Raw genomic sequence first — 27,259 nt, forward strand, 5'->3', positions numbered from 1 at the left:
TTTGAATTTGATACTGCTTCATGAATTGCTGGGTATGAAAGATTAGGAAGTAGGTCCAGTGGTCAAATTTTACCTGCCCACCCGGACTTTGCCCTGAGGTCAAACTCCTGGTACTTGCTGTTCTGAATAGAGGAGTTGATGACAAGTATGAGCTGATACAAGAGGAAAGTTAGAACCATATCAAAGCTGAAGGCAAGAGAATTGGGACTCAATGAGAGACTGTAGCTCAAAGATGGATCATCAGAATTGCCCTCTTCTAAAGAAAAGGAAATAGCTGACCTGTGAGTGAAAAGACTTTATCATCCTGCCAATCACATGCTTGCTAATGGAAGCCAGTTATCTCAACAACATTTTAAGACCTTCTGACCCAGTAGACAGTGTGGAGGATTAGCAGTACTGGTACTGTCTTATGTGAGTATCCTTCCTCACTCAATTTTAAATGTGCTGTTTGAACATGATTTGTCTGTGTATACTTTTTTAGAAGTAAAGCCTACTATCCTTCTACCCCCAGTTCTGAAATGAAGTCTCTAAATGATGATGGACTTTGATACACTTGTTTGTATCTGTTTTCTTTTACAAAGACCATCTCTTTTGTTAAATATAATCTTTCAAATGGATTTCAAAAGAATTTCAAAATATGTAAAATGAAAACCTGAAAAAAAATTTAAATATTTTTATTATGATTCTTTATATAATATATAGTATTCAATAATGCATTTTAAAATAACTCATTCTTAATACATAGCAAAACTTCACTAAATGTCACTGAAAAAAGACAGTATAAGATAACTGAATTTCCCAGGAAACTAAAGATTAGTGTTTAATCACTAAAACTTTTAAAATGTAGCCAAGTTAGTGGGAAACTTTAAGAATATGTCTCTCACCTCCATAGCTTCTTATTGAGCATAACTCTCATGGTGGACTGAGCATTCATGCCTCACTAATAATCTTGATAGCAAATCCTCTTTACCTGGTCCTGTTTCACTTTGTGATAAATTAGACTGGCAAGATATTATTGCTGCATCTGACAATATCTTGATAATCCTTCAGATAATAGGGAGAGCTTGAGGTAGGTTAGATGAAATGCAGTTAGGTAGGGTTGAAGCTAATAAAACAGTCTCTTCCCCAGAGAATATTGGCTGATGTCTCATTATTACCCTCAAGCAGTGTGTCCTGAAATGTCTTTCCAGGAACATTGATTTCTCAGGATGAGAAAAGATTTCTTTAAAACAGATTCTAAGTCAGCTAAGTTTAGGAAACGCTTTAAACTCTAATCCCCTCTTAGAGACTTACCACGTGCATTAGAATTGTAAGGACTGAGAAATGGTTTGGTAACCCAACATTACCTAAACTCACAGAATACGTCCCTTGCTAATTTGGAGCTGTATTACATGAACATACTTTGGGAAATGCTGCTTTAAGTCAGGATTCTAGCAACACCCTCTTGATGTCTGTCTTTGACAGTTTGGGATGAACATATTTTTTAAGTGATGACTTGGATAAATACATAGAGGAAATATGAACTATATATATAGATTACACAAAGCTAGAAGACTTAACCTAAAATGATAAAAGACAGAATCAAAGTGCTCTCTGTAGACTAGAGTGATAAGCCAAAGACAACAGTTACATTTAGCAAGAAAAATATTGAGTGTTCTATTTAACTTTTTTAAAATTAAATTTTTAAAAATACAGAATGTGGTAAATCTGACTTTTATTATGAAAAAGATGTTGTTGTTTTAGTTAACTTCCAAATGAACCAGCAGTGTGCTGGGAATTCTTAGACTGCATTAATGAATGTGTGATATTTGGGATAGACTGCTGTGATTTAAGGCTGTTAAGACTGTGCTTTAAGTATTGCATGGTTTGAGAACACATAAGAGAGAATTACAAGGGTAATGAGAGATCGGATACCTTGTCATATGAAGAGCCTTTAAAGATGTGATACTAAGGGACTTCCAGCAGTCCAGTGGCTAAGACTCTGTGCTTCGACTGCAGGGGCCATAGGTTTGGTCTCTAACTGGGAAACTAAGATCCTACATGCCATGTGGCTAAAAGAAAAAAATCTGGAAATATATAGTCTACACCCTTAGAGAGGTATCCTTTTATGAGTGAGTGAGTGACACTGCTCAGTTGTGTCTGACTCTTTGCTACCCCATGGACTGTAGCCTACCATGCTCCTCTGTCCATGGGATTTTCCAGGCAAGAGTACTGGAGAGGGTTGCCATTTCCTTCTCCAGAGGATCTTCCAAACCCAGGGATTGAACCCGGGTCTTCCGCATTGTAGGCAGACACTTTACCATCTGAGCTACCTCAAATACATGGTTCTTATTAGCCTATATTTGAGTCATTTTCTATACCATTTTCTGTTGCCTATTATAGTTCAGCTCAGTTCAATTGCTCAGTTGTGTCTGCCTCGTTGGACCCCATGAACTGCAGTACTCCCAGCTTCCCTGTCCATCACCAACTCCTGGAGTTTGCTCAAACTCATGTCCATTGAGTCCATGATGCCAACCAACCATCTCATCCTCTGTCATCCCCTTCTCCTCCTGCCCTCAATCTTTCCCAGCATCAGGGTCTTGTCCAATGAGTCAGCTCTTCCCATCAGGTAGCCAAAGTATTGGAGCTTCAGCTTCAGCATCAGTCCTTCCAATGAACATTCAGTACTAATTTCTTTTGGGATTGACTGGTTTGATCTTCTTGCAGTCCAAGGGATTCTCAAGAGTCTTCTCCAACATCACAGTTCAAATACATCAATTCTTTGGCACTCAGCTTTCTTTATGGTCCAACTCTCACATCCACACATGACCACTGGAAAAACTATAGCTTTAACTAGACAGACAAATGGCCGACAAACGGCAAAGTAATGTCTGCTTTTTAATATGCCATCTAGGTTGGTCATAGCTTTTCTTCCAAGGAGCAATAACCCTATGCCATAAAAATTACAGTTTTTCTTTCCTATGTAGGATTCGATTCCATTTTCAAGTATTTTATTTCTGGCAAAACAGGGTAAAGAGGAGTGATCATTCCTCTGAACTGTGTGTAGAGAATTTGAGAGAGAATTCGCATTGTGTAAGATATATTTGGAACTCACAGCACTTTTCAGATAAATGTTTTATTGAAATATAACATACATTCAAACAACTCATAGATGTACTATTGCTAATCTTTGACAAAGGGAATACATCTCTGTAACACCCAGATCAAAAAGAACAACTTGACTAGGAAGTACCCTGAAAGAGACCACCAGCCCTCACTGTACTTCTCCCTCTCAAAGGATAATAACTATAGTGATTTCTGACACCACAGATAAATTTTGTCTAATTTTGAACTTTGTGTTCATGGAATCAGGACTTCCCCAGTGGCTCAGTTGGTTAAGAATCTGACTGCAATGCAGGTTCAATCCCTGGGTGGGAAAGATCCCTTGGAGAAGGAAGTGGGAACCCACTCCAGTATTGCCTGAAAAATCCCATGGACAGAGGAGCCTGATGGCTTACAGTCCATGGGGTCGCAAAGGGTCAGGTACAATTGAGTGTCTAAGCATATAGGCATATATATGTATGTGGAATCATGCACTACTAACTTTTTGGTTCTGTCTTCTTTTGCTCAGTATTATGTTTGTGAAATTTATCCATGCTGTTACATGTAGCTATGGTTCATTCATTCTCTTTGCTGTGTAATCTACCATTATATAAATATGCTGTAATTTATACATTGATGGGCATATGAATTGATAACAGTTTTACTGTTATAAATTGTGCTAACATGACATGCTATGGCATGTCTTTTGATGAATGTGCACACATTTTTGTTGAGGTATTTTACCTAGGAGTGGAATTGCTGAGTCAGGGGAATAGGTTTATAATCATTTATAATAGATACTGTGAAGCAGTTTTCCACAGCAGGAGTACTGGTTCGTACCTCATACTCCAGCCAGCCGTGTAGAAGAGTTCTTTCTGCTCTGCATCCTTGCTACCACTTGATGTTAGTTGCCTTTTCCTTTTCAGGCTTTCTAGTGGGTATTAAATACTTTTACATTGTGGCTTTAATCTGCATTTCCTTGATAACTTATAAAATTGAACTCCTTTTCATTTATCTGTTGTCTATTTGAATATCCTCCTTTGTGAATAACCTCTTCAGGTTTTTGCCAATTTGTTTTTCAGTTGGATCGTCTACTTCTTACTGATGTCTACAAGTTCTTTGTGTGTTCTGACTATGAGTCCTTTTTCAAGTGTGTGTGTTGCAGGTATCTTTTGCTCTGTGAGTTGTCTGTTAACTCTTACTGATGGCTTTTGATAAATAAAAGCTCATAATTTTAATGAAATCCAATTTATCACTTTTTTCTTCATGATTAATCAGTTCTTTTCATTGTTCCATTTAAGAAGTCTTTACCTACCCCTGAAACTGTAAGTGTTTTATTCTAAGCTTTATTGTTTAACCACTCATATTTAGGTTTACAGTGCAGCTGGAATTGATTTTTGTGCATGGTATAGAGTGTAAGGTTCAAGATTCATTATGTTCCATATGTTATCCAGTTGACCCAGCACCATTTATTGAAAAGAATTGGCTCTCATAGCATTTCAATGTAAAATAATTACAAAACACAAGACTTTGAAACATAAATGATATGTATTTCTAATATACAAGTAACATGCTTTCTGTTGTCCCCCAGTTCACCGTATACTTATAGTTCATGATTCATGCCATTCCTCATTAACAAATTAATTATAGGGCTGAGGTTTTAAAATAGCAGCCTAACTATATCCCTACCACATCAAAAGTATTTTTAAAAATAAAGCAGTTCTGGAGCAAGTATTCATAACAATACAGGTAACATAAAAGAACAAAGCAAAGGGATAAGCCCATGAAGGCAAGAATCATGCCTTTTTTGTTCACTACTATACATCTATTGCTTAATGCTATTCCTGGCACATAGTAAACAACCAATAAATGTTGAATAAGTGAATGCAAATTATTCAGCTATATTAAAAATATTTTTGGTGGGTAGGTATTACCAAATATTCCTAATTTGGTATTAGGAATTGGGATACTCCATATAAGTTAATGTTCCCTGTAAAAAAACATACTTTAAAAGAAATAAAATTTTCTTTACTATTTCAGTTATTTTTTATAGGAATAGTTCTAAAAAATACATGACACATTTCTCTGCCTTCTCGTGTAAAAGTGTAAGCATTACAAACATTTCTTGATTTCTCTTGGTCATTTAGGGATACTAAAAGAAATGTCATTGCTCCAAAACCAACTGTTCTTTTATGGATAAAGAAATATTTTAAGTAGAGGAATTAAGACAAAGGCAATATATGCCTTAATTGAACGATCAACAATGACTAAATATAAAACTAGAACTTAAATAAAGCAGCATTTATTTGGAACAGTGAGTCATGAAGAAAGTAGATTATAGTCAGTTAATTTTAGGAAATCCTGAATATTGTGTTCCTCTCTTATAAATTCACAATTTTATTAGCACATTGAAGGCTTTGAGAGTCCTATAGTTAAGGTATATCCCTGCCTGCCACCACCACCACCAGGCTTGTTTGAGTACAAAATACTTAAAAAAAAAAAAAAATCTCTTGGGACTTCCCTAGTGATCCCATGGCTAAGACTCCTGGCTCCCAATGCAGAGGACTCAGGTTCCATTGCTGTTCAAGGAACTAGATCCCATATGCCACAACTAAGAGTTTGCATGCCAGAGCGGAAAGATCCCGCATGCCGTAGCTGATACCTTGTGCAGCCAAATAAATAAATGAATGAATTTTTTTTTAAAGAGAAAGAACAGAGTCCAAGTATGAATCCACACAAATGTAGTCTTAAAAAAAAAAATCTCTTACTGTCCTGCAAATCAGTGCTCTATAGCACAGTTTAAAAACACTGAATTACCTGGACTGCTGCAATGCGTTAATCTATGGATTTCTAGAACTATGTTCTGGTTAAAACAGAAGCCTGTGAAAGCAAATAGATAAGCCTTTTAGTAGATAGATGAAATTTAAATATTAAAACACAGATAATACAAAAATGATGAAAAATAGTAGAAAGCTTTCAAAAATAATTTGTTGAACTTCCTTTTTTAATAAAACATTCAGATGATTTTATGAAGGATGGTAATTACTAGAGGATTAATGCTGCTTAGCTTCAGTAAACCAGTCAGTCAGTCATACAGAATAACTTGTTTTTTAAGAAGAATGAAACGGTAATACAGGATTGCTTGTGAAGAATGAAGCGATTTAAGAGGGAAATTAAAATACCAGCTCATATGGAGTTCGGATCCTAACAGTTGTCACATTCCTTAGTGAATCATCAAGGCTATTGTTATTGAGCCACTGTATGCATACTTGGAGAGAAATAAAGAATATATTTGCTACTTTTTTTTCTCCATTACTAATGCTCTGTAAATGAGATGAGAAAATTTTGAAAGAGAGGTATTTTGATAAAATAATCAAGTTCTATGTTTTGTTTGTTGTGAAGAATATCTCCTGGGTTGCCATTTCCTTCTCCAGAGAATCTTCCCAACCCAGGGATTGAACCCACATCGCTTGCATCTCCTGCATTGGCAGGCAGATTCTTTACCCCGGTGCCACCTGGGAAGCAAATACATTTGAAGTGACTTTTTTCAAGATAATTATACCTTTCCTTAAGACAGAAAACCCTAATACCTTCCAAATTAAGAATCTTAAAGCCAAAATATCACAAAGAAAATAGTATTACTACTTAGTGGTCCTAATAATATGATGAAAACACATCCTAAAGGACTCACAGGAACTTTTTGCTTAGACAGTTTACACGTTGTGTGTGTGGGTATGTGTCCTCAGTTGTACTCTGCAACCCCATGGACTGTAGTCACATTAACTTAGCTGTAAGCACCTTAAGATACAAAAAAGAGAAGAGTTAGGGAAACAAAAGCTGCTTTATTCAGTTTGTCTCTTTTACCTGTCACCAAGTCCTCCCTGGCAACAAAGGAGGACTTGTACACCTAAAAAAACTTGTACTTTCCTTCACTTCTTCGATCTGACTTAATTTAAAGGATATGTTTTTTAAAAGTCATTTTGTGTCCCTGCATATGCATCTTTTATTAATGGTACCCAGGGAAGATTCTCTGCCTCCCAGAAGAGTCAATGGACATTCTAAATTCTGAATATAAGCCAGTTCCTTTTAGTTTTTTTTTTTTTTTCAACATTATCAATTTCTGGAACTTGACTATCCATATCCTGAGCCAGTTTGACTTCATATACTTGGAACAGGAGTATAGTACATACCATTTTTTAAAGAAGCAGCCCCTAAAACCCCTCTTCCCTTTGCAGGTCTGTTTTCTTAATTACATATGTCATCAACACACATGCCATTTTCTTTCATGATAAATTCCAAATCTGGACCTCTCAACCTGCATGAGGTAACTCAACAGCCCGTTAGCCATGACTATTACTGATTTGATTCATTTGATTGTTCTTATATTCTACCACTTTATAGGCAGATCTGTTAGGAATGATTTGCAGCTTTTTATTATAATTATTGTTTCCTTAAGCATTCAACTCCATGAGCAGGAATTGGTTATAACATAGATTGCATTGCATAAAGGTCCTTACCTGCCTTTAGATCAGGGATTCTAACCTGGGGATCACAGGTTGGTTTAGATTTATGCAAAATCTTTTCCTTATGTGCATATTTCTGAGAAGAGGGTCCAGTATTTTCAGTAGATTCGCAAAGGCATCATATGTAACCTAACAGCAGTTATCTCGCCACCACTGCTCCTAGGAAACTGAAAACTGAGCATGCACACACATCTTAAGACACCTTTGGAACAGGAAGTGTATAAGTAAATTAAACATTTGTTAGTGAAATCCTAGAAGTATTTGTAGTAAAAGGCATTATGTATGTATGGATTGTCATTTATTTATTTACTAACTCATTTATTCAACAAGTGTTTATTGAGTGCCTTCTATAGCCAGCTACTGGGTTGAACAGCAGGCAATAAAAGAGCTCCATAATCTGAGAGATGAGTTAGCTAGTATCACAGAAGATAAAGTTGAAGATAAAGACTGTTCGATTCAGAAAGGTATCTTGGCTAATAGGATGGAAATTAGGGAGTGTAGAAAGAAAGCCATTGAAGAATCCAGATGGTGTGCTGAGGAGGACATTATCGGAGAGGAAATCGTCTAATATGATGGATTCCTGTTTGTCTTAATAACTACCGTGTGCTGTTAGGAAACTGTTTCCTGAACTATTTCAATGATTTAGTGAAATCTGTGTGGGAAAATGATGTATAATTTACTTATGGGAGAGATCTTTTTCATGGCACGCTTAATCTTTGTTGCTAAGATTAGTGGATTATATGAAACTTGCATTGTAGGGATCATAGTTCACTGAGTCAGCAGTTACCATCTCTTTGAGTATACTATACTTCATCAGGGTGATGGCAAGACTGGTGTGCCAGCTCTATATCATGTTAAACCATGAGTGTAGTTCCTTCTAATAATATTGTTAAATAAGGAAAGTACCCTGGGAACCCACCTCTGTGTTCTCATTACCACTCTCACCTAATTTCTTCTGTTCTTTTCTGCATAGTCTGACAGTCTCTCTCTAACATGCCCTCAAATGGTTATAAAATTTAGGAAAGAACGTTAAGCGTACTTCACCAGAGAAAGATAGGAGAAACCTGATAAATGTATACTTGTGTTTGACTCAAACTGAACAACTTTGGTTTGTACCTAAAGGGACGTGAACGAGCCTTGAAAGTTATGAAGGAATTGTTAGGCCATAATTCTTGCCTTGGAGACTGGGTGTCTGCCAAGACTTTACTTTGAAATTTCTGTCTTCTGTTACTAATCTTGAGGCATCATAACATACAATTCTTTTGCCACTAGTCCAGTTTATTCTTTTATGATGAGGAAGAAGGCACTTTTAAATAACAATTATTTCCACTATAATTAAACAAATCTTCTTTTGTTTGCATTATATTTGTTACTATATTGTATACACATTCTGCTTGCTTAAACATGCCCCTCTGACTACTTCACAGGAACTTTCTTTAGAAGTTTTAAAGTCTTTGACTTCTTAAAGTATTAATGGGATTTGCCAAAGTTGTAGTATCCAAATGCTTGACTAGATATAGTAGCAGGACAACAAGCTTGTTCACACAGCTCCTCCAGCAAGCATTTTTCCCTTAGACAATCCTAAATTCATTTGAAGTGCCAGAGAATTAAAGGAAGACATTTGGGGGGTTTACTTCTGAATATAACAAGATCAGACATCTCGCAAAGTTTACCTCTAAGGTCCAGATATTAGAAAAGTATGCTGCCCTTTGGGAGAGCTTAGATTAGGAAGGATTAGGCTGTACCCGAATGGCTTTTGCCTTTCAGTGTCGTAATTCTGGTGCCTTACAGCTTATGCACTTAACTAGGTATGGAGTTTTATGCTCATACCTTCTTCAGTTATTGATTCAGATTCTAAGCTAATAAATTTTTGTGATATATTTAAGGGTAAAGGTTTGGAGCTGTTTTGTAGTTTTGGAAAGTTGCTCTCTAAATGATTTTTTGAAAGCAAGGGGAAAAAAACAACATAATAATTACAAAAATAATACATGTTTATGGTTCTTTTTGGTTTTTTAAGTGATTACAAATTTACAAGAAGTTACAAATACAGTTGAGAGAGGTCCTATGTGTACTTCACCCAGCTTCCCCAGTGGTAATTAATGTTTTGTATAGTTACCTGGAACGGAAAGTCAAGTGGGCCTTAGGAAGCATTGCTACAAACAAAGCTAGTGGAGATGATGGAATCCTAGTTGAACTATTTCAAATCCTAAAAGATGATGTTATGAAAGTGCTGCTCTCAATATGCCAGCAAATTTGGAAAACTCAGCAGTGGCCATGGGACTGGAACAGGTCAGTTTTCATTCCAATCCCAAAGAAGGGCAATGCCAAAGAATGTCCAAACTACCACACAATTACACTTATCTTACACGCTAGCAAAGTAATGCTCAAAATTCTCCAAGCCAGCCTTCAACAGTACATGAACCGTGAACTTAAGATGTTCACACTGGATTTAGAAAAGGCAGAGGAACCAGAGATCAAATTGCCAACACCCGTTGGATCATCGAAAAAGCAAGGGAATTCCAGAAAAGCATCTACTTGTGCTTTATTGATTATGCCAAAGGCTTTGACTGGGTAGATCACAACAAACTGTGGAAACTTCTTAAAGAGATGGGAATAGCAAACCACTTTACCTGCCTCCTGATAATTATGTATGCAGGTCAAGAAACAACAGTTAGAACTGGACATGGAGCAACAGACTGGTTCCAAATTGGGAAAGGAGTACATCAAGACTGTATATTGTCACCCTGCTTATTTAACTTATGTGCAGAGTACATCATGCGAAATGCCAGGCTAGATCCAGATTGAAGCCCAAGCTGGAATCAAGATTGCTGGGAGAAATATCAATAACCTCAGATATGCAGATGATACCACCCTTATGGCAGAAAGTGAAGAGGAATTAAAGAGCCTCTTGATGAAAGTGAAAGAGGAGAGTGGAAAAGCTGGCTTAAAACTCAACATTCAGAAAACGAAGATCATGGCGTCCGGTCCTATCACTTCATGGCGAATAAATGGGGAAACAATGGAAACAGTGACAGACTTAATTTTCTTGGGCTCCAAAATCACTGCAGATGGCGACTGCAGCCATGAAATTAAAAGATGCTTGCTCCTTGGAAGAAAAACTATGACCAACCTAGACAGCATATTAAAAAGCAGAGACACTACTTTGCCAACAAAGGTCCGTCTAGTCAAAGCTGTGGTTTTTTCAGTAGTCATTAATGGATATGAGAGTTGGACCATAAAGAAAGCTGAATGCCAAAGAATTGATGCTTTTGAGCTGTAGTGTTGGAAAAGACTCTTAAGAGTCCCTTGGATTGTAAGGGGATTAAACCAGTCCATCCTAAAGGAAATCAGTCCTGAATATTCATTGGAAGGACTGATGCTGAAGCTGAAACTCCAGTACTTTGGCTACCTGATGTGAAGAACTGACTCATTGGAAAAGGCCCTGATGCTGGGAAAGATTGAGGGCAGGAGGAGAAGGGGATGACAGAGTATGAGATGATTAGTTGGCATCACCAACTCAACAGACATGAGTTTGAACAAGATCCAGGAGTTGGTGATGGACAGGGAAGCTTGGCGTGCTGCAGTCTGTGGGGTTGCAAAGAGTTAGACACGTCTGAGCGACTGAACTGAACTAATAGTTATCTACTGTTATTAAAATCAGAAAATTAACATTACATGCTCCCTGTTTAAACCACAAAAAAATCAATCATGTAGAAATGTATAGGAAGAAGGGCCTCATTTTTTTCCTCCTCTTCAGTCTCAGAATCATTGCTGTGCTTCCCTGTAGGCCTTTTAAAACGCACATTTAAACACACACATGCATCCACTTTGTGCACACATGTAGAACTCTTTGCTTTGGGGGGGAATGGATCATATATGCTGTAATTTGTATTTTTCATGCAATACTGTGTTATTTCATATGGGTAAATATGAATCTGCTTTACTCTTTTTCATTTCTTGTTTGTGTAAGTGTGCATTTGGGCAAATATGGAAGATTCCTTATCTGTAAGTATTATAGTATGATTAGTTTTGATGTACATTTTCAGTGTGTTACTTAAGAAGTAAGCCTTTTTCCCCTTGGACTGGGAATTATAATCCAGTGCATAATGTAAACAGAGATAGTAATAAATTTAAAAATTTAAATCATTGATATTCTTGCTGTTTTTTTCACTGACAGGGATAGGTTAAAATTTTTAGAATAGTCTGCCATCAATAAAAAATAGTGATATTCTGGTTCTTAATAAATATTGTACAACCAGTAATATTAGATATAAAATCAGTATTTGATGCTTTCCAAAAGGGAACTTTATCCTTCCTCTCAAAATTAATTCACATTTTTGTTTAAATTCCAATTATTCATTTATAAGAAAAATTATTTTCTCTAATAATTTTTCTTTTATTAAACAGAAATGTTTCTCTTTTTAATTATCAATTTCTTTGAGTTGTGAGGATAATTTATGAGAAGTTTAAATATTTAAATGCTTTGTCAGAAAGAATAATGTACTGTTTTTTTCACATACTAATGAATACTATAACCAGAAATACCATATCCACTGTTATGATCTTTTTGCAGCATAAAACACAATTTACTTTTTTGGGCAACTAGGTTGCCCCTACTATATTTGCTATATCTAATGTGAAATCTTACAGAAGTGTTCTGAGAAACCTTACCAAGCATTTTTTATTGAAAGCAGATAGGTTATACATACAAATAAAAGGAAATCTTGTATAAATTAAACCATCCTAAATAAGTTATTTAAGCACTTAATTTGTAAATTTAGGAAATTAGATTCTAATCCTACTTTATATAAATTTGAACTAGACAATCTCCCTGAAACTCACTTTTTCTTTTATAAAGTATAGAAAAGTCTCCACTTAACTGGAATAAAATGGTCAAGTGAAAGTTATACACAAATATGATGTATGGTCTGAAATAGAGACAAAAATGAACAGGTGATTAGTGAACCTTGTGTAAAGACTATCAGAATCTTCCAGGTAATCTATGTGTGAAGGAGTCCCGAGAGTCAGGCTGTGTTTGTGCAAATCTTTTTTAGTGGCCTTATTAGAAGCTTTTCAGTTCAGTTCAGTCGCTCAGTTGTATCTGACTTTGTGACCCCATGAATTGCAGCACACCAGGCCTCCTTGTCCATCACCAGCTCCCGGAGTTCACTCAGACTCACGTCCATCGAGTCAGTGATGCCATCCAGCCATCTCATCCTCTGTCGTCCCCTTCTCCTCCTGCCCCCAATCCCTCCCAGCATCTGTGTAAATTTCTCTGCTTTTCTTTTGTGGCTATGTTTTTTCAGAGAGAAAACACTGTCCTTAAACTTTTGCTTCTCAGAGTGTTCTAGGAAATGTAATTTAGTTCAGTTCAACCAGCTTTTATAGAGTACCCTAAAAGAGAATTAAGAGAGATTATGCTGCCCTTGAAGGTCTCGTAATTTGGTTGGAAAGTGAGAACAGACATAACCCCCAGATTAGGTATATGTATATATTCCAAACTTTAGGAAGTTCTCAGTTGCCTGTAGAGCTGTCCATCCTCAAATTTAGATGGCTCAGGGAACTCAACACTGGTGACATTGAGCTAGCACTTGGAAGGAATGCATTCTACTCGTATATTTATAAAAACATATATTAAAATAAATTCAGGTTAGTGTCTTTTAAGTTAGTAGTGAGTTAAGAGCCAAATATATAATACAGTCATGATGAAAATTTTTGCTAATATATATGGAAAGGATGTGATTTGCTGAAGGGATTAATTAATTGATTTGAGAATTAATCATTATAGTATTTTTGCCTGAACTTCCTTCTTAGGTATACATTACAATGCTTAGTTCTTAATGTTAAGTGATAGTTTAGTCCCTAAAGTATTTTACAATTTATAGTTCTTTTTCTTTGACTCTTTTCTGTTTTCTTAAATGTCAGATCATCTTCCAATTACCTTCAGTCTGTGAATCAGTGATTTTCATGGTCATGAAATCCTAAGATTTGAGACTTAAAAGAGATTTCAGAAAGTCTAACCAAACCTCCTCGAAGTTCTCTCTTTAACCAGGGCCCTTGCTGCTCTTCAGAGTCCTGAGACATCCACATTCAGAGGCCTCTCTGCCCTTTGAAAACCTCATGGCAGCCTTCACCGTTTCTTCCTGAATCTTGGTCATTATCATTTCTGGCACTTCCCAGGCATGCATCTTTCTTTCTAGAAGATTAAATATTTGATTGCTCAATAAAGTGAAGTATTTTCTCCCTGCTCTTTCTGCTCTCTTTATCCACTCCTTCCCACCTCCCCACCTGTTTCCTGTCTCATCCCCTGTTGTTTTGTTTACTCTGTACCTTCTCGATTCTTCTAGCCCTTTCTTTATACCTTCATTCCAATGTAAACAGCCCTACGGGGCTTTTATTCTGGGGCAGAATGTTTTCTCTGCTACCTAATTATGGAATTCTAAGGGGAATGCTAACCCTGTAGTAGTTCAGTAGTGGTAGCCACGTATTCTTCCACAAGCTGCACAGTGTGAAAGAGAAAATTGATGTTCTCCTAGGTCCTCTTTTCTGTTTATAGATTCATTGTTCTTCCACTCTTGAGTGAAAACTCCAGCCTCTGATACCTCCTTCATTCCTCACCATCACTGTCCATCTCTCCCTGTTGCTTTTGCAGTCACAGTTTATCTGTATTTGCACTCATCTTCCTTTCCTTCCTGCAGAATCAGATGATAGGTAGCCATTTTATTCACGGCTCTCTTGTCTTCCTTTTTTATGGGACTTTGTTTCATTACTCCTGTACCTTTCCTCTGCTTTATCCTTTTCCAAACTACCTTAGCCTAAAAACATATTCAGATCTTTCGTATCTGAGAGGAGGAAAGAAAGAGAATCTTGTTTGGCTTCCCCAGGGGCATGCGGGATCTCCCTTGACTAGGGATGAAACCCACGCCCCCTGCTTTGGGAACATGGAGTCGTAACCACTGCTCTGCTAGGGAAATCTGACAGTATCTTCTCTAGTCTCATTCTGGCTATTTCTGATCCTTTTTTCTCTCCTTTGTACCCAGATTCCTTAAGAGAATGAGTTAGAAGGGTTTATATCCTTATTTCCTCGTTTCTCATTGATTCTTCAATCCTACCTGCTCTGCTACACTGCTAACCAAAACAGTATTCACCAGGGAAGACCAGTGGACACTTTTAGCCCTTATCTTACTGGTTCTTCCTACTGCATCTGGTAATGTTGATCATATCCTCTCCAATTTTCTCTTCTTCAAAGACTATATTCTCTTAACATTGTTTTTCTGTCTCTTTTGTGACTTTCTTTTCAGCTACTCCCTGATTGTTCGTGTCTCTGAGGTTTTGTTCTTAGGACACCTCCCAGTATACACTTCACCTGGGTGAACTCGTCCATTCTCATCTTATCTCTGACAGAAATGCTATATCCAGTTGCTTGGTAGACACTTCCACTGAGATGTGTGTCTTACATCTTGTGTGGCTAAAGCTCTCAACACATCATCTTCCCTCATTCTGGATCACATCTTCTTTCCATTTTCTCTGTTTCGATTGATGGTACCACTCTGCTGTATCCCGCATCTAGTCATTCATCATGCCCTGGGGATTTTTCCTCCTAAATATTTCTCAAACCCATCCTCTTCTTTCCATCCTAACTACCTGCCTACTACCTATCCATCATCTTCTCCCCATCCCATGGGTAAAATCTTTCAATGGCTATCCAGAGTTCCTAAACAAGACATGCATGTCTTTTTATGACCTAGCCCTTGTCCCCTTCTCCAGTCTGTCTTGTGCTACCTACTTCCTTACTTGTATTTCAGTTCAGCAACACTATAAAGTGCATTATATTCCCCATAAGCAAAACTATTTCTTATCTTTGTACCTTTTTTCATGCTGTCCCATCTGTTTGAAAAAACCACCACTCTTCCTTTGATTAACTCCTTTATTAAACCCGGTTTGGGTACCATCTAAGATAATTCCTTGGGTTTGCATCTCACGCTCCTAAGCAAGAGAAGGCTCTAATAATAATAACCTACACATAACTCTATCAGTGTAATTCACATGTTCATAATTATGTTTGTATTATCTCTTCCATTGCACTTAGGAACTCCTTGAATCCAAACACTGGGTCATCATCTTTTAATTGCTAGTGTCAAATAGAGTATGTGTCATGTATAAACACAGTCCCTTCATTTTATGAAAGAGGAAGTTGAAATCCAGAGTTTATTACTACCTTAGATGATTAATTCAAAATGAAAGCTGATTTTAAAAACTTAATTGGAAGAGAATTTAATAAGGTATAGATATAAATACTCTGTTGGTGTCAAAAGAAAAAGCATTAAAAAAAAATTTTTTTTTGACCACGCTGTGAGACATGTACGATCTTAGTTTCCCAACTTGGGATTGAATTCCCATACTCCTTGCAGTGGAAGCTCAGAGTCTTAACCACTGGACTGCCAGGGAAATCCCCAAACAGCGCTTCTTATCCAAGTGAAATATGATCAAATAAACCAAGTCATATCCATAGAGTATTGATTATGTGAGACATTGGAGGAGCCTGAGTTTTCCAAACCAAATAGTACCTGATTTCTAACATCCTACAGCACTAAAACCTAATGTCAGATATTTTAAAATTATTGTGGGGGGGAAATGCTGATTCTTTTTAAGTTGTAGTGTTTGTTGAATCATTCTTTAAAATAATTGACTATTCTCTTAATTAACCCAGTTTCTGCTTAAGAATTAAATTCCTTTTTAAAAAGAATACTAACTTATTTTCAACTTCTCTGTAAATACTTAAAGAATGCTTCCAAGTTTCTTACCTATTTATTAACCCTCTTTCCCCTTCTTTGTCTTCCTAATTATCAGCAAACTTTCACCTCCTCAACTATGTTGAGGGCACTGGGCCAGGCGCCGTTTTATGTATTACAAAGAAGAGATGCTGCGGCTCAAATTTTTTCCGATGGCCTAGTGTAAAGATGTTTATGCAGAGTGTCAATGGAAACACAATTATCTTAACAGGATGACACAGCCTATTTTGCTTAGAAATGTCCTAATTTCCTGTTTAGGTTATCCAGAGGTCAGGTAGGGATTTCTTTTTGCACTCCCATAGTGCAGATTCACATCCTGCCAGCCTTGTAGGACTTAGATCACAAGCCCTTTAATTCCACTGGCTGCGTTTATCTCCCCAAGAAAGTAAGTCCTTCCTCTGTTGTTTTTATTTAGTTTCTCCTTTTGTATTTTACTGCTAAAACCTGTAGTGAAAGTGATGCCAATAGCTGTTTACCCATAGCTGCTTCTTAACTAAGGGGCATCTTAAAGTTTGCATTGTTGCCCCTTTGAAGTTCACATCACAGTGCTGTTACTGTTATCCTGTCCAGAGAGTTACCAGTTACCTAGGTGGTCTGCAATCTATGGGGTAGCACAGAGTCAGACACGACTGAAGTTACTGAGCAGCAGCAGCAGCAGCAGAGAGTTACCAGAGAGCTGTAACTAAGCACTCAGGCATCGTCAATCCCAAAGTAAACTGGAACCTTCTACATACCTACCACCTTCGTGAATTAGCTTCTGCATGTAGTTTTGTAACTGCCCCCCACCTTTTTCATATTTAGTTATGCCTTGGGGCTATGGAAAAACCAAATTTATCTGTGAAAACAGACTAAGCAGCAAGTGTTCTGACGCATTTATTGAGCAAATTATTATATCTGACAAAAAGGTAATTACGTAGTTAGGTCTGAATAATTGTTTAGTCCCCAAGTCATGTCCCACTCTGCAACCCCGTGGAATGCAGTATGCCAGGCTTCCCTGTCCTTCACCATCTCCCGGAGTTTGCTGAAACTCATGTCCATCGAGTCCGTGATGCATCTCATCCTTTTGTCACCCCTTTCTCCTGCCCTCAGTCTTTCCCAGCATCAGGGTCTTTTCCAGTGAGTCGGCTCTTTGCATCAGGGAGCCAGAGTATTGGAGCTTCAGCTTCAGCATCAGTGCTTCCAGTGAATATTGAGGGTTAATTTCCTTTAGGATTGACTGGTTTGATCTTCTCGCTATCCAAGGGACCCTCAAGAGGCTTCTCCAGCACCACAGTTCCAGAGCATCAGTTCTTTGGTACTCAGCCTTCTTTATGGTCCAACTCTCACATCCGTACAAATCGAACCTGGGTCTCCTACATTGCAGGCAGCTCTTTTTTTTTTACTGTCTGAGCCTTCTGGGAAGCCCCTGGATAATTAGAGGTTAATAAATTATTTAACATAAGTAGGTGCCTTTTAGATTTAGAAAAATAAAAAATACATATATTTTTAAGTTGAATAAAAATTACAAAATCTATTATAAGGTTTGAAAGAAAAAAATTAATGATGATGCAAGCCCCATTAAATATTTCAAACAAATATTCACCAAGATATTATAGTATTCTTTGTCTTTAATATAGACCACAAATGTCCTTATTTTCCTTATTCCATCATGCTAAGTACAGTAGACTAGCTAACTCTGTATTCTTTGGGAATCTAAGGGAAATTGGCAAAGGGCCTGTATTTATTAATATATTCTAGGACATAAAACAGAGACCTTTATCTCTAGAAAGCTGAACAAATGAGACATGCATCTGAAATTCACTTCCCCACTTCACCAAAAATTTCTTGCAAGGACTAGAACTGGGGTATTTGCTTTGTCAGTGCCTGCTAAGTTATTACCCCGTAGAAACTCTCCCCCTTTTCCTCCTGAGGCATTTAGGATATAATGGTCATGTTGTGTTTCATTTGTCTCAAATGGCCTGAGTTCCATTTCAAAGAATAGAATGATAATATGTATTGGGGCCTGAAGTATTTAGTTTTAATTTTAGTTTAGCTTTGTTTTTTCAAAAGCCAAAAGTCAGTGTTTATAACTAGTGACAAATTATAAATAATATATATTATTTGACTTGCTAAAATTTTATAGTAAAACATACATCACTAATTACATTTAAGACTAAATTAACCCAGCTGTTAGTGTCTCCAAGTTTTCATTTGCATTATTTTAAAACACAACCATGGGGAGGAGAGGGGAGGAGTAGCCACTTAGATTCTTACAAATTTTAAAAATGGTTATCCTCTCCCTCTTGTTCTTCTTAATAAATGTACTCTACAGGAGTACTTAAAGAAATCTCAGCCCAGTCTAGCTTCTCTCATTTGAGCAACTACTATATCCTGGAGTAAAGACACATTGGCATACAGTTCTTCTTCACTGGCTGATCCACACTGTTTTCCTTTGTTGTTTGAGTTCTTCCAAAGTCAGTTCATATTAGCAGATCTTATTTTTTCAGAGCTGCAATGACAGAATGACTCATCATGGAGAACTAAAAGTTTAGTGAGCACCTCACATCATGAGTTTCAAGGTTTGATTTCTTTAGTATTGGAAGTCTGAGCTTCATTGGCAAAGTCATTACATAACTCCCTGTTATATAAGTGTGGCAGATGACGTAATGAATCCAGATAGAAAATTAAAGGTATGACCCAGGAATGTTTATTTAGCATGTTTGATTGTCACATCACTGATGACTAAAGGTAGTCTCAGGAGCAGGACTTTGGTTATGAAATATTTCACTATATTCTATATCACAGATTAAATCAAAGAGACTATCTGGCTTTCAGAATAATATAAGGCATTACTAAAAATTCAGATTGTAAATAGTAAAGTAAATGATAACATAGCTAGCTTATTAGTAAATATGATGTGGGCTCTGCCTAGACATGACCTTTGTGTCAAAAGGTAACATTTGCTTGGTTCCTGCTATATACCAGGTACTGGGCCAAATGTGAAGGTACAGATGTTAAGCAAAACAAGTCACCAGCTTTGAGGCACTTACAAAGTACATTAATAGAAAGGAGAAAAGGTTTCACTACTGGCGTATAAGAAAAAGTCGGGTTGCGTTAGCCATGCATCATCCAGACTACAGAAGGAATTACTGATATTTGATTCTTCAGTGGGTAGACAGACATAGTACCTGTGATATCAGCATAGCGTGAAAAACAGTGTGATAGAGATTTTGTGAAGGGGGATGTGAGGACGCGAGAAAGAGAGCAGCCAACCCACTGTGGTCTGGGGAGGCTTCCTGAGAGAAGTGAATCCAGACCTAAATTGTATGGAATAAGTGAGAGTTCCCTGGGTCCAGAAGGAGGAGAAAGGGACTCAGAGAAAAAATGACAGTTTCATGGGGGATTGTCATGGTTTTTAAGAGAACTCTGAATAGTTCCTTGTTTAGGAGCTTAAATTCCAAGGCAGGAGAGGAAGCCAAAAGATCACTTTGCATGTCATGTTAAGGAACTGGAACTTTATCTTGTAGGAGCCGGGAAGTCATTGAAAGTTTTAGGTAAGTGAATGATATGATCAGATATGTATTTCAGCTGCTTCTCTCTGGCAGCAGTGTGGAGGTTGATGGATCCTGGGGAGCAGACAGAGGGCATAGGCAAGACCAAAGGCCCCAGGGGACAGAATGTGATATCTAAATCTAGGACAGTAGTAATAGCAGTGGTGGAAAGTAGATAGCAAGTGAATTCAAGAAATATTTAGGAAAAAAATATTTAAGACATTAGGTTGACATAATTTGGCAATAAATAAGGTGCTTGAGTTGTGAGAGAGAAGATTCAAAGCAGAGTGAATGCAGATTTCTGGTTTGGGTAATTAGGTAAGTGCTAGCACTGAGTGTGTGACTCACCTCACATGAGGCAACCAAACAAGGTACTCATGAAGAAAAACAAGCCACATATATATGTGAAGGTAGCATGCAAATCAAAATGACACTCTACTTGAGCAAAATATCTGAAATGTTCTTTTCTATTTGGCTAGTTACTAGGTTTTTTGTATTTTAGAAGTAGAAGATAAAAAAGTTATTTAGGGGGAGAGGGCTGTGCCTCATGTCATGCAAGATCTCAGTTCCCCAACCAGGGATAGAACTCATGCTCCCTGCAGTGGAGGCACAAAGTCTTAACTCCTGGACTGCCAGGAAAGTCCAAAAAAATTCTTCATAATAGTTTACTAATATCTGTCTGGATTCATAAAGAACTTTTTAGGAAACTTCAGTTAAATATCTTTTGTTATGTGAGTTTAAATATATAAATATTTTAAACCCCAATTGCCAAAAGAATTATTTAAAATTCAACTATATAAGGTGGTAATATTCTTACATAACTAAACGGAAAGTCAAAAGATCCTCTTAAAAGTTTCTGTAACCAATTCTACTCCCAGATATACACCCAAGAGTAAAACGCATGTCCACCCAAAAACGTGTTCATAGCAGTATTACTTATAATAGCTCCTGAATGGGAATAACCCAGATGTTCAGTAACTGATAAATGGATAAGCAAATGTGATATATCCATATAACAGAATGTTATTTGGCAGTAAAGAGGAATGAATTACTGATACCTGCTACAACATGGATAAACCTTAAAATACTATGTTAAGTAAAAGAAACTGGACGCACAAAAAACATATGTTATGTGACTCCACTTTGGAGACTGACTGCTAATGGGTATGTGTGGGGTGATAAAAATGTTCTCAAATTGATTGAGGTGGTTGGAGAATTCCATGAATGTACTCAGGATAAATTGGACCATGTATGAAATATATCTCAAAACTGTTAAAAAAAAATTTTAAGGTGATGCAAGAAGAAACAGAAGTTTAATTATATTAAAATTATAAAAGCAAAAATAGAGAAAAATTATTATAACTATCAAAAATAGGAAGGTAGTATAAGTAAGATAAATCCTCATATATGCTAACTGTATGATGATAAATAAAAACAAGAAAAATAGGTATATTTAAAAATATTGAGGTAATCACCAGTATTAGAAGGAGTTAACATGACTGTGTCTGAGAATGGAAAGTGTAGGATAGTGGACTGTTGGTTTTATGATGTGGCCCATTTGATTATTAACCATGTATTACTTGATAAAATTAATCTTAATAAAGAAATAGACCACATAAAATCAAACACATATATGTATCTGCATGGTCTTTTAGCCATGGTAGTGACCAAGAAATTCGAGATAAAGTAAATACAGATGTGTATAAATCTGATGATGTAAATTCCTTTTGCCTCTTTTTTCCCCAAATTCCAAACCAACCTAGTAGTTATCTAGGACTACTACTTGGCTTATCATCAGAAATACTTTAGGAACATTCTGCTTCTGCTGTGTGCAGTTCACTGGAGTTAAGTGACTTGAAGAGAAGAATGCCTTTAAGCCACAATGTGCTGAGACCTTGCTCCTGATCCTCACGTAGTTAGGAGTGGAAAGGCTGGCTGAGAGTGGGTTTGGCAGATGGACTATTTGAAGAGGGCAGGCATGGGTTAGGGGTCAGGTGTATCAGAGAGTCAAAAGGCAGCACGAGGGCAGTGAACACCTGGAGGCAAAAAAATGAAGTGGATAGAAGCTCAACACTGCTTCTTTAGTTTTTGCCCAAGCCCCCTCTATCTGCTACTGAAAATTCTTTTCTGCGCAGCATGTGGAATTTTCCAAATGTGTTTTCAGATAGCTGGAAAGGGGTAAAAGCCAAGTGCTTTAAAAAGCATATGGAGCTCATCATTTGATTTCAACATCTATTTAGAAAAAGCACTTGTATTCCCTCTCCCCAATTGTGGCCAATTTAATAAGACCCATTTTTCTTGAATCCCCAGTGCCTAATTACTGATACTTCTTGCTTAAAGCTACATGCTGGTTTAGGATTTTTGTTGTCGTTTAAGTCTCTGAAGCACTCTAGGAACCCTTGCTCTGGCTTTGTTTTTTTGGAAGCAAAGGGAAAATGATCTCCTGGTTTACTTTTGGAATCTGCAAAGCAACTTTGAGGTCCCAGGTGGGTTTAGTGTTTGGAAAGGGGAATTTGGGGGACTAAGGTTGACCCTGAGCCCCCAGATCACTGTTCACATTTACAAAAGCAAACCTGGTATCCCCAATTGCTTTTCTCTTGAGGTTGGCTTAACTTTATTTATCTTCTGCCTTGGGTCACTGCCCCTGAGGTGCTTCAAAAGCAAAACCCAGAGACCCAAAACAAAGAAAGCTAAACCAGATTCAAGGAAAAAATGACCTAGCACTCTGGGTTCACTTTTACAAAGGCAAAAAGTCACTTCAAGAGTTCCATAGAATGGTTTTAAGTCGGCCTAGATTCATTGTGTCCTTTGCACAAAGTGATCTCAACAGGTCTGAGACCCCAAGTTTCTTGGGTGTAGATTTGGAGTGCAGTTTAGGATGGGAAGCTGTCAGTGGGCTAAATGCTTTGACACAGACTAACTCTCCAGTGATTCTGAAGCGATTCTCAACTATTTTGAGCATATAAATGGACCACCCATGCAACCATTTCTTTTCTTAAGCCGAATGTTTTTGTTTGCTGGACATAGGTAGGAATCACTGAGGAAATGAAACGTACAACTTATTTTAAAAAGTTGGCATAAATCCACCTTATATTATCAGATTAGTTATGAGGGATGTTTTTGAATCCTTGGTAAAAAAAAAAAAAAAGGTTACTAATTTTAGATAATCTTATAAATCGTGATGAAATAGAACTGAGACACGTTATTTTGCTATTCATTTTTGTATGATCCATACTTTGCTTACTTCCCCAAAGGATTTAAGATGGAATTACTTTACTTGACTATTGGAACAAACCCATTTTTAGAACCTAATACCAATTTTTGTTATAATGTGCCTGACTCTATCCTTTAATAAGTAATTGTAAAACTGCTTGTGGATAATCTAGGGGAGATTTTTGTTTTTGTTCCTGTTTGATCTACATCTTTGAATTTCAGTTATATGTGTTAACTAATAAATTCACCTGTTGAGCCCATGTCTCACAGTTTATTTACAAGACTGAGGGAGACTTTTTGTGATTAATAACAGATGTATTATTTGTGTACTGCCATCTGAAGGAAGCAAAACTTGAGACAGAGAAGTGAAGTTTTCCTTAAGGACAGAGTACATCCTGTGAAACCACAATGAATGTGAGAGGCATTCCCAAAGCAGTGACTCGTGTGGAGTGAAGAAGTCGGTGGCACCACTCCAGTTTCCTCATCCCTTCCTGTCACACTCTGGCTCCAGAGCAGTCATGTTTTAAAACCATCCCAGAAACCTGGGATCCTGCTTCTTGGTCAAAATAGGCACAGGTAGCAGCTTGTAGAAATGGACTCAGTCCATGAACCTGGCCTGGCGTAGTGTTACGTAGAACCCAAGAATAATGCCCTAGTTTTGTGTTACATCTTTCATCTCAAAAGAACTGTACTTTCAAAGTGAAAAAGGATCTTATAATTGTTATGGATGGAGGGATACCCGTAGTCCATTTAGAAAAAGCAGTGCTTTTTTCTCTAAGTTCATGTACCTGAATTAACATTAGACCCAATGCCTTCTAATGAGGAAATCTATCCTCTGTATCAAGCCCCTGATGTCAAGAGCCGACTCATTGGAAAAGACCCTGATGCTGGCAAAGGTTGAAGGCAGGAGGAGAAGGGGACGACAGAGGATGAGTTGGTTGGATGGTATCACTGACTCAGTGGACTTGAGTTTGAGCAGGCTCTGGTGGACAGGGAAACCTGCTCACTGCAGTCCATGGGGTAGCAGAGTCAGACACAACTTAGTGACTGAACAACAACAGATGGGCAGTTAGGTTAAATTTTGTGGTTCCTGTAGTTTCTAAAGAAATTTCTAGTGATAAGAACTTTGCATATGAGTGTCCGACCTTGTGAAAAAAGAGAATAGTATTTCTTTATCTAGGAAAGTCTGTTTCTGTGCTGTAAAAGAATCACTTCTGTACTCACAGTTGGAGTTGGTGTAGGTTTTAAACTCATTAAATGGGCTCCTCCTTTCTCACCTGGGGGTAGATCAGCCCTTATTTTAAGGCCTTTTCCTCTTCCAAATCCCAAAGGTCATCTTGCTGTTGCTTTTCGGAAAGAAAGGGAATTTGCAGCCAGTACATTAAGTGGTTACTTTCTGCTGACTGTGCGCATGCCCACACACACTTGAGCAAACACAAATGCATACCTGAAAGAGGACTCCTTCAAAATGAGGCTTTTAACAACTGTGTGAGGGGAATTCATTATTGGTATTTATTGGGGGAAAATAATGTATGTATGTAAACCTTATGAAAATAAAGACAATCACTGTTACCCATAATCCCACCATACAAATTACAGCTATTCTTAACATTTTCTCAAATTTTATTCCAGTCTCTTTTGATGGGTTTTTATGTGATTTTTATTAGTAATGTTTATCATAAGCTTCTTCCCAAGTTATTTAAAATTCTGTGTAAGCATTGATTTGAATAACCAATCTATACATAGATAGATATACCTCACTATTTAACCCTTCTGTTAACATTGAGATTTAACCTGTTTTCAGTGTTTTTTTTCCTTCTTCAATTTTTGATAACACAAATAACATTTTTGAGATTAATATATTTGTTGATAAAATTTTATTTACCTTTATTGTTCACTGAAGTTAGATTCCTAGAAGTAGGATTACAGAGTCAAAGGGAATGGCCATTTTTTAAATAAGGTTCTTAAATACATAATGCAAACTCACATTCTAGAGAAGTTACATTAATTTATATTTTCATTGCAGAGTGTAGAAAATAACTATTCCTCCTTGTGAAAGAAGGGGGAAACGTTGCTTTAGCAAGAGTAAAAAATTACACAGAACTTGGAGTACTTCCCTTTTCTTTTTCAGTGTATTCTTTTAACATTGTCTCAGTGCAGTTTCTGTACCAGTGTCTTAACATTTGGTATGGCCTAGAATGTTGTCTGAAAGGAAAAATAGCCTGGCTTTTCATATTAGTAGCCAACATTTTCATTATAGAATTTTCTTCTTTGTACAACAAAGTCTCTAATTAGTAGAGAGGGGAAGAGTCAAACAAATCCATTGTCCTCCTAAGGAAGAGCTAGTTTCTTGTAACTTTTCTCTAGTTTTTAACCACCCCAGAAGTTTTCTCTCAGAGTCAGTGGATTGGCTCATGTATTCTATGAGTGAATACAAATACTTCATTTGAAAGCAAAACCAGTACACCCCTTACTTGTAAAGTGAGCTAAGACAAAAGAAAGAATAATATAGAAACTGAAGGAAGGTAGTAAGTAAAGCATTTAGCTTTCTGAAACAGTTCAGATGGGGATAGGAAGTTGGTCTTAAATGGCTTAAAGGGGATTAGGGTTTTAAAGTTGGATAAGGAGTTTGGTGCTTTGGTTTAGGCATGGCATTGCTTTTAAAAGATTACTTCTATATTTGACAACAATTCTAACTGGAGATTATAAAGCAAATAGTCAATTTTAAAACACTATGGAAAACAAGAGGGTTTCCTTTTTGTTGTTGTTTGTTTTTACAAAATGATTGCCTAGAGTTAACAAGCTGAGTCCTGAAGACCTCATTTCATAACACTACTGAGGATCTATCACCAGGGAGAATCCAGCAGAGGTTGTTTAATGCACTTCATTGAGATTATCTGAGCTTTTTGGTTTAAATTACTTTGGGAAAGTCTAGGTGTAAACGACTTCTTTGAAAGGTAAACATACTTAACCTCTTAAAAAAAAAAAGGTTCAATTTAAATTCTTCAGTTAGCAGCAACCTTTACTAATTAAATCTGAGTATGAACCAAATGTGTAAAGATTAAATCTCTATACATCAGAACAAGTGTTAATATATTTATATAAAAGTGTTTTCATTATTTTACAATTCTTTGAAAATGCAATGAAGTACTTTATTAGAAAGGCAACCCCTGACAATTTTAGTTATTTCAAAAGTGAAAAGATACTATACACTACATTGGTTGTAAAATGTAGTTAATGAAGTTTTAAAAATAAGATTGGTTATTCTGTTCCATCTGAGAAGCAGGTTATATTCAAATGGATCAAGATTAGCATATGCTTTATGTATTAGCTGTGGATAAATAGTCAAAAATTGCTTTAACATTTTTCCCATCTTCCTCAGCTCCTCGACCTGTTTATGGTTTGGGACTGGTCTACTTATCTAGCTGATTATGGTCAGCCAGCGTCTAAGTACCTTCGGGTGAATCCAAACACAGCCCTTACTCTTTTGGAGAAGTGAGTATACTCTGAAAGCTTCGCATATCATTTTAACAGCTGGTAATTCAGTGATAATTGAAGAACTGGAGATTTTTAATCAAAAGAGAAGTGTCTACATGGAGCTTAAAAGTTCAGTTCATTTTAATGATCAAAATATAAGCCTCCTTCTTTCTTGCCTTCAGTGTTGGTACAGATTTTTATGAGATTTGTTTGTGTTGATATGAACTAAAAATTTTTCCTATTGTGTCCTCAGTATCTGGCTTAATTAGCTTTAGAAAGGGACTAGAATGAGTTTGCCATCAGTGCTATCTAAAGCCTACCATGATGGGCTTGGATTCCTTACAGGTAGAGAAGTATGCCTTTTGAAAAAATATTATAAAATCTGAACTAACAGAACACTTACTGGCGCATCTTGTCCAAAAAACAAGTGTTGGTGTTTCTTTTCCTTCTCATTATGGAGCATGTTTTCTTTTCTCTGTATCATATTTCAGATATCACTATTAAAAATTTCAATTTTTGCATTGAAAGTGTGTCTTATTTTCCCACATTTCAAACTATCTGTGGTGTATTTGATTTGAGAAGGATACAAGGAACTGTTTAAATTGTTTTACAGTGCCATGAAACACCACTGAGGCAAAAAAAA

The 27,259-nt window shown here is 36.9% G+C and overlaps 1 protein-coding gene across 10 annotated transcripts in view; it reads left to right on the top strand.

The window, feature by feature from the left end:
* Window positions 1-27,259, top strand: part of EXOC6 (exocyst complex component 6) — a 190,444-nt gene that overhangs the window by 161,565 nt on the left and 1,620 nt on the right. For 8 of the 10 annotated variants that reach the window (XM_060405010.1, XM_060405012.1, XM_027960386.2 and 5 more), the window contains one exon: window positions 26,522-26,634. In XM_060405010.1, the coding sequence (XP_060260993.1) occupies window positions 26,522-26,634 (113 nt within the window). Of the gene's footprint in view, window positions 25,641-26,521; window positions 26,635-27,259 lie in introns of those variants that run through there. The other 2 variants (XM_060405015.1, XM_060405016.1) reach the window with 1 other exon arrangement.

This window comes from Ovis aries, chromosome 22, assembly GCF_016772045.2.
Source record: "Ovis aries strain OAR_USU_Benz2616 breed Rambouillet chromosome 22, ARS-UI_Ramb_v3.0, whole genome shotgun sequence".
NCBI lineage: Eukaryota > Metazoa > Chordata > Mammalia > Artiodactyla > Bovidae > Ovis > Ovis aries.